We start from the raw sequence: 14,623 nt of genomic DNA, 5'->3' as shown, positions 1-14,623 counted from the left end.
AAAGCCAGGACGTCTTGATTGGTAGTCGTTGGCGATGAAACGTGCTGCAGTGCGCTGTAGGCTATGCGTTCCATCCTTGTCCTGCCCCTCTATCAGTCTCTCAATCTCTCACACAACACACACACACATACTGACACGGTCTCTCCTTCTCCTTTTTGAATAAATGTCGGCACTTTTTCATTCAAGTAGCCTACATTTCACAACAACATAACAACATGACACGCGCTTATCACGTCAAAGGGCTGTAACTGGTGGCCGATTGACCCTCTTTGTTACTTCCCTTCAAATTGAGCTCTTTGTTCTGAAAAGGCGCAAAGAGTTGAAGAAAGGGAAACAGCTGACGATTTACCTCATTCGAACCAAAATAGATCTCATGCTGAATTAATTTATTCAAGGCAAACACAATGCACTCAGTGCATGTGTGATCTGCAAACTTTTCTTTCAGGGCGTAAGTATTCAGCGAAACATTCTTCTGCGCTTTGTGTTGTCTCTGTGAGAACAATAACGGCGAGTGAGATGTGACAAGTGAGTTCACGCGAAAAGAACAAAAGCGTTGTCTCGTGGGTTTGTTTACAAAACAGACTTTGTGCTCTTTCAGTTTCCTCTGTGTATGCGTGAGTACAAATACCCGCATATGCTCCTGTTGTTTAAAAGCAGCAGTAGCTCTTAAACGCTGCCCGAGCCTTCTAATGTTGGTGCATGTATTTTCATTCGTGAACGATGATGTCGGTGGTGCTGTTTTTGTCCTTCCAGCTTCAAAGCCCGTGAAGCTGGCATTTCAAAATTGTCATGGGCGCGTGACCAATGTAACTTGATACCGATGGTGCAAAAACTGTTACAGTGGAAGTTTTGGCTTTTGCACGCATGCAAGGCTATTACTACGTACTATATGATTATGATCAATAGGAAAAATTAGCAGTCAATACATTGTTTTAGTGCACAAGAATTAATTTATTATTTAGCCTACACCTTCTTCCTCTTCTTCGTTATTGGGCTGACACTCCCACGTTCACTTATGTTTTTGCACGAGTGGGTTTTTACGCGTATGACCGTTTTTACCCTGCGCCATTCAGGCAGTCATGCAGTTATAGCAACATCCCGGTTGTTTCAAAAAAATAAAAATAAAGTAAGCTTCTGGAAAGTAAATGCTATGAACAACATACACTGATACAGACAGAGAGAGAGAGAGAGAGAGAGAGAGAGAGAGAGAGAGAGAGAGAGGTCTTATATGCAAACAGCCAACACTTGTGTAATAATAATGTGATTGTGTTGATAATGCATGCAGCATTGATCGTGCATTGGGAATGTCATAGTGTGTTTTGCTTTAATATATATGTTTACTTGTGTATAGTTCCTCAATATGAGGTGGATTTGATTTGTAAAGAACTAACATAGTAATAAATGAGCCACAATTGATTTTGATTTTCAGAAGTTTTCGATAAGTGTAGGATCAAGTTTTTTGGGCTGTCAGTCTAGCATATTTATTTTTGATGTCCACAGGTACAAAATTATTTCAGTCATGTTTTGCCAGGTGCAATCAGATAATGCATGCACATTGGTCACTTGCTTGATGTTGTCATCATATGTGAATAGTTATAAATACAATGTACATGCACTAACATCATAATTTCCATATATATCTATACATATAAATAAAAGAGAGTGTCTGTGTGTGTGTGTGTCTGTCTGTCTGTGGTCGCCATACCTCTGAGATGGCAAGAGGCAGGAACAAGATAGTGTGCACGTACACTCCCTAGGTGCCGCAGATGTGCACCTGGGTTTTAGTTTCTTGATTCATTGTTTCCTTTCTCAGATTATGGACCTCCCATTTATTGAATACAGCCTATATGGTGCAAGACCAGTTCAGTGCCTACTGTTCACCTGTAGCAAGCACATCATGCCAGTGATATTAGAGACTCGCTATTGCTCCTATGAGGGGAAGAAATGAAGAATGAAAAATTAACTGGACAGTTCCGGAAATTTCTAGAAGGTAAGGGAGATAACTCTTTTTTGTCTGTGGTCGCCATACCTCTGAGATGGCAAGAGGCAGGAACAAGATAGTGTGCACGTACACTCCCTAGGGCTAGGTGCCGCAGATGTGCACCTGGGTTTTAGTTTCTTGATTCATTGTTTCCTTTTTCAGATTATGGACCTCCCATTTATTGAATACAGCCTATATGGTGCAAGACCAGTTCAGTGCCTACTGTTCACCTGTAGCAGGCACATCATGCCAGTGATATTAGAGACTCGCTATTGCTCCTATGAGGGGAAGAAATGAAGAATGAAAAATTAACTGGACAGTTCCGGAAATTTCTAGAAGGTAAGGGAGATAACTCTTTTTTTGTATCCAAACAAAGGAGGTAAAGCTAATGATAATAGGATAGCGAGCGTCTTAAATTGCTACAGGGCTCCGCTTACTCCCGGGCGAAGCCGGGCTTAACTGCTAACGTGAGACAGTGACAAAAGGTCAGGTGTCATGTCTACTGTCCCGAATGACACACGATTTCTGACATTTCACCATTGCCAACAGAATAAACAAATAAGAAATAGATAGAAAATGAATGTGAAAACTGACTTTAATTGTTGATCAGTATTTTCTATATCATTAACAAATAATCTACTTACACATAGCTGTTTGGCAAATGTATGTTGCATGGGACACACTGACATGAAAGTGGAAGATGTTTTCCCCTCAAGAGAAACTACATATCAAGTTACACTTTTTGTGCTCTTCCATTCCAGTTGGCAATCAATTGTTAACGCATGTTATTAGAAAAAATAGAACGAAAACAGATTAGATAGAATGAAAAATGTACTGGTGATGTCATTTGGGACATACTGACATGAAAACGTCACCTTTTGTCATTGTCTCTAGTATATATATATATATATTCTGATCTCAGGACATAGCTAGTTCAACCTGAGTATCTTTTGTGCACATGTGATTAGACGGGACATATTATTTCATTTCACACTTTTGCAGCTGTTACCTTTTCATTGAAAACAGCGTAAATTCAGCTCTGACATGGAATGTGAGAATACAACAGCTACAGCAGTTATTTTATTTGTTTTTGCATTGGCTGGTTGTCTCTTTCTGTGACCCCCAATCCCCCTTTTTAGCCTCCACCAATCTCCTTTTCTCTCTCTCTCTCTCTCTCTCTCTAGACTCTCTCTCTCTCTCTCTCTCTCTCTCTCTCTCTCTCTCTCTCTCTCTCTCTCTCTCTCTCTCTCTCTCTCCCCCTCCCTCTTTCTGGCCAATTGACACAATGAAACAAATGTGACATGCTTATAAGTTTTATATATATATGTGTGCTTCTGTGTGAATGCATTTGTTCTGGAGTCTGGTTGCTTGTTTTATCAATTTTTATTTGCTTTATAGAATTATATAACCGAAATAGTTATAATACAACTGTACCTGATATATGTCTGCCTCAGCTTTGCTGCTTAATTACAGAAGCTATTAGTTCACACCTGATCACTTTGCAAATTATAGAAACTCTGGTGTATTAGTTAACGCCTGACTGCTTTTCTGATTACAGAAGCTGCTAATTATCAACTGAACATGGCCTCACCTCCTCGTCAAGCCCCCATCATCCCCCTCGACCTGCTGCTGGGAGAAGGGGGGGACAACCTTGCTGACCAGGCCCCAAATTCCTCCTCCAACACGTCCTCTTCCCCACAATCTCCAGCGTCTTTGTCGCTTGCGCTAGAAAGTCCTGAAGGTGTGACTGTGTGTGTGATTTGTAGTATAGTGTGTACAGTGGAACTTCACTTGTAAGACCTCCAAAAATCTGTCTTTATAATGGAGTTCAATACAGAGGTTAACAAAATGTTTGGAAAACGAGGGCCTAAAAAGGACGGTGGAGGTCTTAAAAAGGCGGGGGGGGGGGGGGGGGGGGGGGTCCACTGTATAATTGTCTGTGTGTGTTTGGTGGTGCAACCGTTTATCTGTACACTATATATGTGCTTTAATTATTATGCTTAGTGTGGTTTTTGTTTTGATTTCAACCAGATGTAGGAAATTTAACAACTCTGTGATTCTGATATATTGGGCTAAATTATTCATGTAGCTTTGTAACTGGCCAGCTTTGTGAATTGTTTGCAGTATTTATGTTTTGCCATGCATTATATGATTTGATCCCATCGACTATTTGTTTGAGCTTATCTGTACTATTTGTTTGATGTTGTTTCTGTCTCAGTGTGAATGTGTAAGCTTTTACCACAGCGTCAAGGCAAATTTCTGGTGTCACTGGGTGTTGATAATATGTTCCGTATTTTGTGTTTTGTAAGGTATTGATTGTCATGGCAACGAGCGACAGGCCCTGGTGGAGCAGGCCAAGTTCTACAACAATTCTCTGCTGAGCGACGTAACCCTGGTGGTGGGGAATGAGCGATACTTTGCTCACAAGCTGGTGTTGGTGCGAGCAAGCGATGTCTTTGAGCGCATGTTCAGCTCCGAGTGGGACACCGCCAGCATGGAGAGCAAGGTGAGAAAGACTGAGAGGCTGAAGTGATGTTGTTCAGATTTATCCATACAGTAAAACCCTCTCCTTTTAAAGCCTCACCCTTCCCCCACCCCTCTTCTCCCCTCTCCCCCCTGACAAATGTTTTACAGGCATGGGATTTCTCCTCGGATCAGATGATTTCCGAGAAAAGCTACACATTTCCAAGAAAAAAAATCCTCTTCCAAGAAAAAAAAATCGAGGCAAAACAATCGGCCTAGTATGCAGGGCTAACACCTTTCCGGTTCTCGCCGGAAATCCGGATTTTGAAAACTGTTAAAACCTGAAAATTCGGTTTCTTGAAGTAAAACTTTAAAAATATATATTTTATTTCATTTAAATGGTTGATGGAGGCAAAATGTGTATTATTTTCAGGGGTGGGACTTATACGCGGATTTTCGCGCACACAACTTTCGAATTCTGCTGGAGTAATCTATTTTTCCGCGTTCCATTTCATCACAGTATCTATAAATTGTTAACTGAATGATATGTAGAGAAGTGAAGATGGAACAGAACACTGGAGGCTTGAGAGTTAAATTGTGCTGACTGAAAACTCCTGATAACTAATAGTCATTTTGAGCTTCAATGCATTGAATCATACTATTGCCAGTATTGGATTATGGATACATGGTTCATTACGTAAGTATGCACCATTACAATGTTACCATTGTTTTGTGAAAGTGTGTTTTTCGTTTGGTGTTTTTTTTTGGGGGGGGAGAGGGGGGGGAGAGTAAGGAGAATGCCTTATTTACCTGATTTAAACGAGTTGAATTTAGTCTCAGAAGGCACCAGATTGCACAGATTTTAATGTACCATTTAAAAAAAATTCCCCGAACCCCCCTAGAAAAAAGGAATTTCCTCTTTTTTCATCACAAGAGAGTCCCACCCCTGTATTTTATAATTTACTAACATACATTTTGGTACAAGGAGAGGCTGTTCTTTGCCTTTTCAAGAAAAAAACAAAAGCCTCAGATTCTGGGGGGCAATGCCCCCCAAACCCCCTACCTGACCGTTGGCCCTGCCGCCGTGGACCCTGGCCTTTCAAGTTTTTCACTTTTTTTGCCCTGAACATGACCAATGTCGTCCATAAAATTGTCCCCTCTTTTAGTGAGTCACTTTTGCAAACAAAGAGCAAGTGTGTCCAAATAATATTAATTCAGTTAAAGGATTAAAATGATTGTTGGTTACTGGTAATACAAAACATGTATTAAATTTGGTCAGGTTTTTTTGCTGTGTAAAGTTCATGAAACATTCTCTCAGAATGTGCCAGATAGCACAGATTTTAAACTAGTTTACAGAAACATTCTGGGGAACCCCCCTAGTTTTCCAAGATTTTTCTTTCAATCAATTCCCATACCTGGTTTTAAGATTAACATTTCCCAGTTCAAGAAATTGGAACAGATTTTCACTTAAGTGTTTGTTATTCATGTTGCTTTTAGCTCACTAATTTTTCCTAAATCTACTCCAACAACCAAAAATGTCCATCTTGATTGTGTCTCTTTTGTCCAAACAGGACGTGAACCTAGTGGAAGAGAGCGTTTGTGCCCGAGTGTTCCCTCGCTTCCTGCGCTTTCTGTACGGCTGCCACGTCAAGCTCAACATGGACACCACGCTACCGGTTCTCATTCTGGCTGACAAGTACAATGTCACCGACCTCCGAAACGTCTGCATCGACTTTGCTCGCTCTTTCATCATCCCCAAGCTGCAGCTTAAGGATGTGTTCCACGTGTGGTTCCAGTACGCCACCAAGTGCTTCCACGATGGCCTTGTTCTCTCCTGCGTATCTGCTCTAGCCTGTCAGATGGACGAGCTGATGAGTTCGGCGGAGTGGAACGACGAGTGGGTCAACCTTGACCGCGACCAGCTGGTGGAGTTCCTGAGGTCGTCCAGCCTGAGGGTCAAGGATGAGTACGAGCTGTGGCTGGCCGTCACGCGCTGGCTGCAGTGTCCATCACACCCGGAGCGGCAAGAGAACCTGGAGACGCACCTGAGCGATATACTGGAGTACATTCGCTTCCCAATGATGACAGCGGAGCAGCTGTGTCAGCTGGAGTCCTCTCCCTTGGTGGAGAACTACCCAGACCTCTTCCAGCGGCACATCATGCAGGCCTACAAGTTCCTGGCCCTCCCTCTCACCGTGCGTGCCAAGAACAAGGACTTCACCCAGTCCAACTTCCTGCTACGCAACTACAGCGATCTGCGCTGGGACAAGCGCTTCGTGGTCCAACGTTTTTCAGCCTATCCTAAAGGCGCGGAGGTCAGCTTCCGATTCTCCACACGAGCCTCCGCCTACCCGGCCCAGACGTGGGAGTGGGAGCTGAAGGTCCACCCCAAGGGGTTCTCCTCCACCAGTGATGATTTCCGCATCCTGCTCTACTCCAACCTCATCCTGGACCAGCCTCGCCCCGTGGAGTATTATCTCTCCATCATCAACAATCACCAGATCCTCAAGTCTGTGTGTGGACGCAAGACCTTCTCCAAGACGCGGTACACCACAGACACTGAGATGGACAAGAAGATCACTGTAGCGGAACTCATGGAGCCGGGGTCGCCCTTCGTCGTGGATGATTCGCTCATCCTGCAGATCACTCTAAGACCAGCAGAATGATGATTTTAGATTAAAAAAAAATTGTATTTGTACATTCTAAAGCGGATTTGTTGGTGTTTATTCACTTCAAGACCATTTGACATATATATTTGTCATTGTAGTTCACTTAAGGACCAGCGGATTGATTTGTACAAACATATTTGTTTACTTGAAGATCTGCAAACCCCTTTTTTTCCAATGTTACTCACTTTAAAACAAGCAAAGTTATTTGTTTATATTTGGTTTACTTTTTAGACCAGAAGACATATTTTTGACATAGTTATTCACTTTATGACCAATAAGTTGATTTTTTTAAACTTTGAGACCAGCAGATTAATATGTTTTTGTTGAGTTTAGTTCTTCTTGCATGTCTCTGGGTTGTGTTGTTGACTTTACAGATTATTTGTTTGTATTTATTTCAATCTGAAGGCACTTTTTTAAGTGTCTTTTTAGGTGTGGGATCGGTGAATTGAAAGAGTCGTTTTTCATTTTTGCTCTTGATGGACATTTCCTGTTTTTACCTTTCCTTGACAATGGCATGAGAAGATTTTGTTGGTGTATGTGAGGACCGTTTACACCTATTTAGGAATGTGCTGTGTCTTTTGCCATTGAGGCAGCACATAAGAGGAATAATGTGACACTCCCCCCCCCCCCCCCCCCCCCCTCGCCTTTTTAAAACCATTTAATCTGTTAATGTACCTCTCTTGTGAGACCTGATTTTCTTGGTCTTAGAAGTGAGTAGAATGAGTTTCCACTGCAGTGGCCTGTGATGTAATTTATTTTGTGTCTGGCTTAGTTGTCTCCATTTTCACACAATACATATACACTCTTCTGTTGTATCGTTTGTGTTGTATGATGAAAATGCACTAATTCTTAGTTTGTTTGACTGACGTCAAACGGTACTGTTTTTCTAGATCTGCGGGCCTTGTCTTGGTTCAGTTTGCTCTGACTTTGTGTGATCCTTTAACTGTCTCTATTTTTTGCAATATGGGTTTGTTTGCGTTGTCTCCAGTTGTCCCCCCCCGCGGGTTAGGGGGAAGAATTTACCCGATGCTCCCCAGCATGTTGTAAGAGGCGACTAACGGATTCTGTTTCTCCTTTTACCCTTGTTAAGTGTTTCTTGTATAGAATATAGTCAATTTTTGTAAAGATTTTTGTCAAGCAGTATGTAAGAAATGTTAAGTCTCCCAGTAAGGTAATACATTGTACTACGTTGCAAGCCCCTGGAGCAAATTTTTGATTAGTGCTTTTGTGAACAAGAAACAATTAACAAGTGGCTCTATCCCATCTCCCCCCTTTCCCCGTCGCGATATAACCTTCGTGGTTGAAAACGACGTTAAACACCAAAGAAAGAAAGAAATTATATATAAATGGATATTGTTTTGTTAAGTGCAAAGATGGTAGATGGTGATACTAAATATGTTTTCTATTTTCATGGTTCTCTCTCTCTCTCTCTCTCTCTCTCTCTCTCTCTCTCTCTCTCTCTCTCTCTCTCTCTCTCTTTTTCTCTCTCTCTCTCTCTCTCTCTCTCTTTTTCTCTCTCTCTCTCTCTCTCTCTCTCTCTCTCTCTCTCTCTCTCTCTCTCTCTCTCTCTCTCTCTCTCTCTCTCTCTCTCTCTCCTTATTTCATGGTAACTTATCTCTTTGTTGTCTGTGTGGTATGCACACATAATTTAAGTTTTATTGATACAATTTTTTTTCTGTTTGGTGTTACTGACTAGTCACTGTGTTATGAAGTTTTTATTTTATATATTCCAGAAATTGTGTTTCCTGACTGTCAGTTTTTTGTATATATACTTTGCTTGTGTTTTAGCTCTTCCTGATAATTTTTAAAAGTTTTACCTGATCTAGTCATATATGTCCCTAGTTGTGAAGCATTATGAAACTTCAGTCGAAAATGTGAATGAGGCACGTAGACAATCACAGGGTTGAACAAAAATGGTTGTGAGCATTTTTGTGTAAGTTTGGAATGCATTGATTTTACTAATGATGGTTTTACTGTTGTTAATTAGTTCCCCCCCGTTGGAATTTCAGATAGTTCCTTTGAAGCTGTAGTATAAGACAGAAAATAAAGCATTATAAAACAGAAAATGAAAATTGTGTCTTGGCTGTCTCGGGAAACAAAAGTCTCTGCAGCATTTCTTTTTCCTTCATGTATTTTTGTACATCTGATAATTATTCTAGGATAGTTTTTTGAAAGGCTTGTTACTGTGTGGTTACAGAGTGATTAAGTTGACTAAGGAATTAATGCACACATACAAGAGTTATGCACCATCTCTGTCAGTGTTGCATTGTATTCATGTGACTTGAAGTACGTACCACAGAGCTGTGACATTTGGCAGAAAAATTGCATAGAAGTCTTGTACAGTGTAGTGCTACAATGTACTGAAGAAAAATAGATTCTGGTGACTGTATTTTGAATCTTAATTGCATTAAAAAAACAAGTCGCGTAAGGCGAAATTACTACATTTAGTCAAGCTGTGGAACTCACAGAATGAAACTGAACGTAGTCCGCCGCTAGTGCAAAAGGCAGCGAAATTGACGAGCCTGTTTGGCGCGGTAGCGATTGTGCTGTACTTTACTGTACCTCTCTTCGTTTTAACTTTGTGAGCGTGTTTTTAATCCAAACATATCATATCTATATGTTTTTGGAATCAGGAACCAACAAGGAATAAGATGAAATAGTTTTTAAAACGATTTCGAAAATTTAATTTTGATCATAATTTTTATATTTTTAATTTTCAGAGCTTGTTTTTAATCCAAATATAACATATGTATATGTTTTTGGAATCAGAAAATGACGAAGAATAAGATGAAATTGTTTTTTGATCGTTTAATAAAAAAATAATTTTAATTAGAAGTTTCCGATTTTTAATGACCAAACTCACTCATTAGTTTTTAAGCCACCAAGCTGAAATGCAATACCAAACCCCGGCCTTCATCGAAGATTGCTTTGCCAAAATTTCAATCAATTTAATTGAAAAATGAGGGTGTGACAGTGCCGCCTCAACTTTTACAAAAAGCCGGATATGACGTCATCAAAGGTATTTATCAAAAAAATGAAAAAAACGTCCGGGGATATCATACCCAGGAACTCTCATGTCAAATTTCATAAAGATCGGCCCAGTAGTTTAGTCTGAATCGCTCTACACACACACACACACACACACACACACACACACACACACACACACATACACCACGACCCTCGTCTCGATTCCCCCCTCTATGTTAAAACATTTAGTCAAAACTTGACTAAATGTAATGAAGGTCATTTCAACTGCAAGGGAAGGGGATGCGCCTTGATTTATTCTTCCCCAAAGAAAGATGTTTACTTTATATGACTTTTATGTGCAGTAGGACTGTAACTTTGTAAGTCTACATTTTGTTATTGTTACTGCTACAGCACATTTAAAACAATCAAAACTTTTGTGGGATACAGGGTGTATTCATTTTTGTTGATCTTCTAATGATGATCACAAGTTTCCGCATGAGTTCACTGTTCAGGTACATTGGAACATCCTTATAAGTCCCCCCAATATAAAGATCTCACCTCTTTGAAAACCCTTGTTTTTCAGATCTTCTGTTCATAATGTCTGTAAATTAACCTCCATAGTAAGACCTTTTTAAGACCTGATTTTCTCAGATTTGTGGAGGTCTTTAAATGGAGGTCCCACTGTACAATGCAAGACAATACAATCACTTTTTGTTATATCAGAGAGAAATTCAGTTACCTCCAGTTTGTATCTCTGAAAACCAGATGAGATATTCAATTATCTTTGTTTATTGCTCTTAACTTTTATCCCATTAGTAAATGTTTAACATTCTGTTGGATGAGAACCGCTTCAAAACCTGATTGTTAACAACATGTATTATATTTTGTTTGAATTGAAAACAAGTTTGGACGTATAGAAGACTTGTTCCACATTTTTATTTTTTATCTCCGTGTTCTTTTTCCTTTTTGGGCTGTGTGTCAATTTGTGCAAAATACATGACGTAACTGTTTTGGTGAAAATTACAACTGGTTATCATTGTCTGTGATGCTGTTGGGGATAATTTGGAGGCGGTATTGTCTTGCGTAATCAATTTATAAGTGGCTCAACTTTGGTGTGGTCAGTTGCACGTCTTGGTAACTTGTGCACATTAAATTTATCATATGATATACTTTTTGTGTGTAAATAGAAGTTAGAACGATTGCAAGATGTAACGGACATGAACGTGAAGTTATGTTTAATAACAGGCTTGATGGGAAACTTACGCCAGGGAAATATATCTCAGAACAGTGGAAGTGTCATATCATTATTGAGAGAAATGCAGTAAAACGTACAGTCATATATTTGAAATCTGTGCATAATTGATATTATTTATAGATGGAAAAGCAAACCCCTTTGCAATTTTGTGTGTGTCTATGTGTGGTTTTGCTTTCATTTGCACAGTTCAGATTGAGGAAACTGTCTCTGTTTTTTGCATTTTATATTGTTCTTCAGATATCAGTACTGTGCATGTATATGTGGAAAGACCTCTTTGTGAATAAAACAGCAATATTTATCAGGTTCTGTCATTTGTAATAATTAAAGATAGAGGCATGTTTTCTTTTCAGACAAATTTTAAAGCAGCAAGAATAAAATTCAATATCTTCAAAATTATGACATGGCACAGTTCATGAATTTTTTTAAATTTTTTTGATCAAACACATGCAATGTTTGATCTTTTCGGCTGAATCTGGTACTCTAGTAATCAACCAAAAGCATGAAATTTGACCATGATAATACAACTTCTGTAGCTGTATTCAGTATCTTCAACAGCTTAATTATGTTTTTTATATGTGAAAATACATCTGAATTAATTATATGTTACAGTTGCTTCAAGTGCACAGATCTGACAAAGTAAACAGTGTTTTTTTAACACTGTTCTGCTAATTAATTCTGCTTACAAATTGTGCTGAAAGTTGCTAATTACTGTGATGGAGCTAATCAATATAGTCATTTTAATGAAATTGTAGCAGATCATTTTTTTTGCCAAAATGTTGTTCAAAATCTGCCAAAATATCCCTCCCAAATTTAAATACATGTAATATCTTTGATTTAAAGAAAAGAGGTTGCACTCTTATAATGTTGGACCTGACTTATTTCTTCTTGAAATAAACACATCAACTCATTTTGCTTGACAAACATGGTATTTGTTATAAAGCTGCATATCTTGCTTTGTACAGCTGATGTAGTCATGATGTGCATGAATTCATCTGTCTCATATGCACACTCACATGCACATCCATAAACAGTATATACATCTTAGGAATTAAGCTCTAATTAATCTACAAGCACATTGACACAAATGCCATTTGTTCAAGTGATAATTAAACTGTTTTGGTTGGGAAACTTCAGAATTTATGGCAAAGTATTTATAAGCCCACTCTTAATTGTGCTATTTTATGGGTTTAAAGGGTGTGTTGCATTTTTGGATTTAAGTCATATTTTTGGTAATGAGTGCATGTGTATAATAAGCATTCTCTTTGCTGCAGAATGCCTGGTCATTTTCTGTATAGTCAGTCAATAGTTTGAACTGTGTGGGAGGTTTCACAGGGTGATCAAGTTACTTTATGAACACAGGCTAAGATGATTATGAACTTATTAAATTCAACTCAGTCATGCTGTGTAATAAATTGCCACAACTTTTGTTTTCAGTGGTAATTGTTTTAGTTTTTTTATTCACAGATTTGCGTTATGAATATTCAAATAGTACATGTACTGCTTAAATTATTGTCTCTCATCTTTGAAACTTCGAGCAAGACTTCATGATCTTTGCATTGTTTCTTTGTCTTATCTATTGCATAAAGTCCTTCCACTTCCCCCTAAATAGAGATGAACAATATTTTATACATGTATTCTTAGTTGCAGTTGTGCAAAAATGTGATGTGTTCTCATTTGTTTACAAAGATTAATAAACACCTGATCATTTTCGTCAGAATTTGTTCATTGTAAACCTTCCATAAATACTTTATTTTTATTTTTATGTTTAACTGGGACAGACTTTCTTCCCACAGCAGGTTTTAATAGTTTTGAGATGCAATGTTGAACATTTCTGCCAGCATTCAATACATTTTATTTTGCTGTCCTAAACAGACTCAGTTTTGTGTGTTGATTAGCATTTCTGTTTGAAAAGGGGTACATTGTACTGATTGCATTTTTGACTCACATGCGAAGCAAAAGTGAGTCTATGTACTCACCCGAGTCGTCCGTCCGTCCGTCCGTCCGGACGTCCGGACGTCCGGACGTCCGGACGTCCGTCCGTCCGTCCGGAAAACTTTAACGTTGGATATTTCTTGGACACTATTCAGTCTATCAGTACCAAATTTGGCAAGATGGTGTATGATGACAAGGCCCCAAAAAACATACATAGCATCTTGACCTTGCTTCAAGGTCAAGGTCGCAGGGGCCATAAATGTTGCCTAAAAAACAGCTATTTTTCATATTTTTCCCATTTTCTCTGAAGTTTTTGAGATTCAATACCTCACCTATATATGATATATAGGGCAAAGTAAGCCCCATCTTTTGATACCAGTTTGGTTTACCTTGCTTCAAGGTCAAGGTCACAGGAGCTCTTCAAAGTTGGATTGTATACATATTTTGAAGTGACCTTGACCCTGAACTATGGAAGATAAACTGTTTCAAACTTAAAAATTATGTGGGGCACATGTTATGCTTTCATCATGAGACACATTCGGTCACATGTGATCAAGGTCAAGGTCATTTTGACCCTTATGAAATGTGACCAAAATAAGGTAGTGAACCACTAAAAGTGACCATATCTCATGGTAGAAAGAGCCAATAAGCACCATTGTACTTCCTATGTCTTGAATTAACAGCTTTGTGTTGCATGACCTTGGATGACCTTGACCTTGGGTTAAGGTCACATGTATTTTGGTAGGAAAAATGTGTAAAGCATGTGAGTCGTATGGGCTTTGCCCTTCTTGTTTTTCATTCTTTTCACAATCATCACCCTGCTTGAAATCCAGAAATTATGTTTCTTCTCATTAGTAGTTGGGTTGAAAGTACATACAAATCTGCAAAACAGGGTTGTGCAAAATATTTGTTCCCACTATTTTTTGTCTGCTTTATGATTGCTCTAGTCCTGCAGATTATTTATTTCAGTGGGAGAAAGCATATCACCATCAAATATGTTTAAGGTAATCATGTGGTAGTTGTTGAATTGTTGAATGTAAATAAAAAAGCTGAAAAACGAACCAACTTGTTTGTCTTTTCATTCTTGGTGTTTTAAGGTCTTCTTTACAGAAGGAACAAGCTCGGTGGCTGCATACAAATAGGACTTTATTTTTCATAAACTGCAAGTGAAGGAAACAATCATGTGGAAGCATGCTAACAAACAAGTACAAAAGTGTATCATTGATTATATATCATATGTGTAAATTAGACTGCAGCTGGCTACATACATCTTAATATTATATGCCGCATATTACCACAGTCACTGTAACATACTCAGCTTAAGGGTAATTAGTAACATCCTTCTTATTTATC

General features: G+C 38.9%; 1 protein-coding gene across 1 annotated transcript; it reads left to right on the top strand.

Annotated features, from left to right (window-relative positions):
- Nucleotides 1-334: 334 nt before the first annotated feature.
- Nucleotides 335-14,331, top strand: LOC138953671 (BTB/POZ domain-containing protein 17-like). Its single transcript, XM_070325556.1, has 4 exons — nt 335-448; nt 3,540-3,722; nt 4,291-4,487; nt 6,016-14,331. The coding sequence occupies exons 1-4, from the start codon at nt 418-420 to the stop codon at nt 7,108-7,110; spliced, it is 1,506 nt and encodes a 501-aa protein (XP_070181657.1). The 5' UTR covers nt 335-417; the 3' UTR covers nt 7,111-14,331.
- The last annotated feature ends 292 nt before the right edge of the window (nt 14,332-14,623 follow it).

This window comes from Littorina saxatilis, linkage group LG17 (genome assembly GCF_037325665.1).
Source record: "Littorina saxatilis isolate snail1 linkage group LG17, US_GU_Lsax_2.0, whole genome shotgun sequence".
NCBI lineage: Eukaryota > Metazoa > Mollusca > Gastropoda > Littorinimorpha > Littorinidae > Littorina > Littorina saxatilis.
Note: the sequence above shows the minus strand (reverse complement) of the source record. Positions and strands in the feature narration are given on the sequence as shown.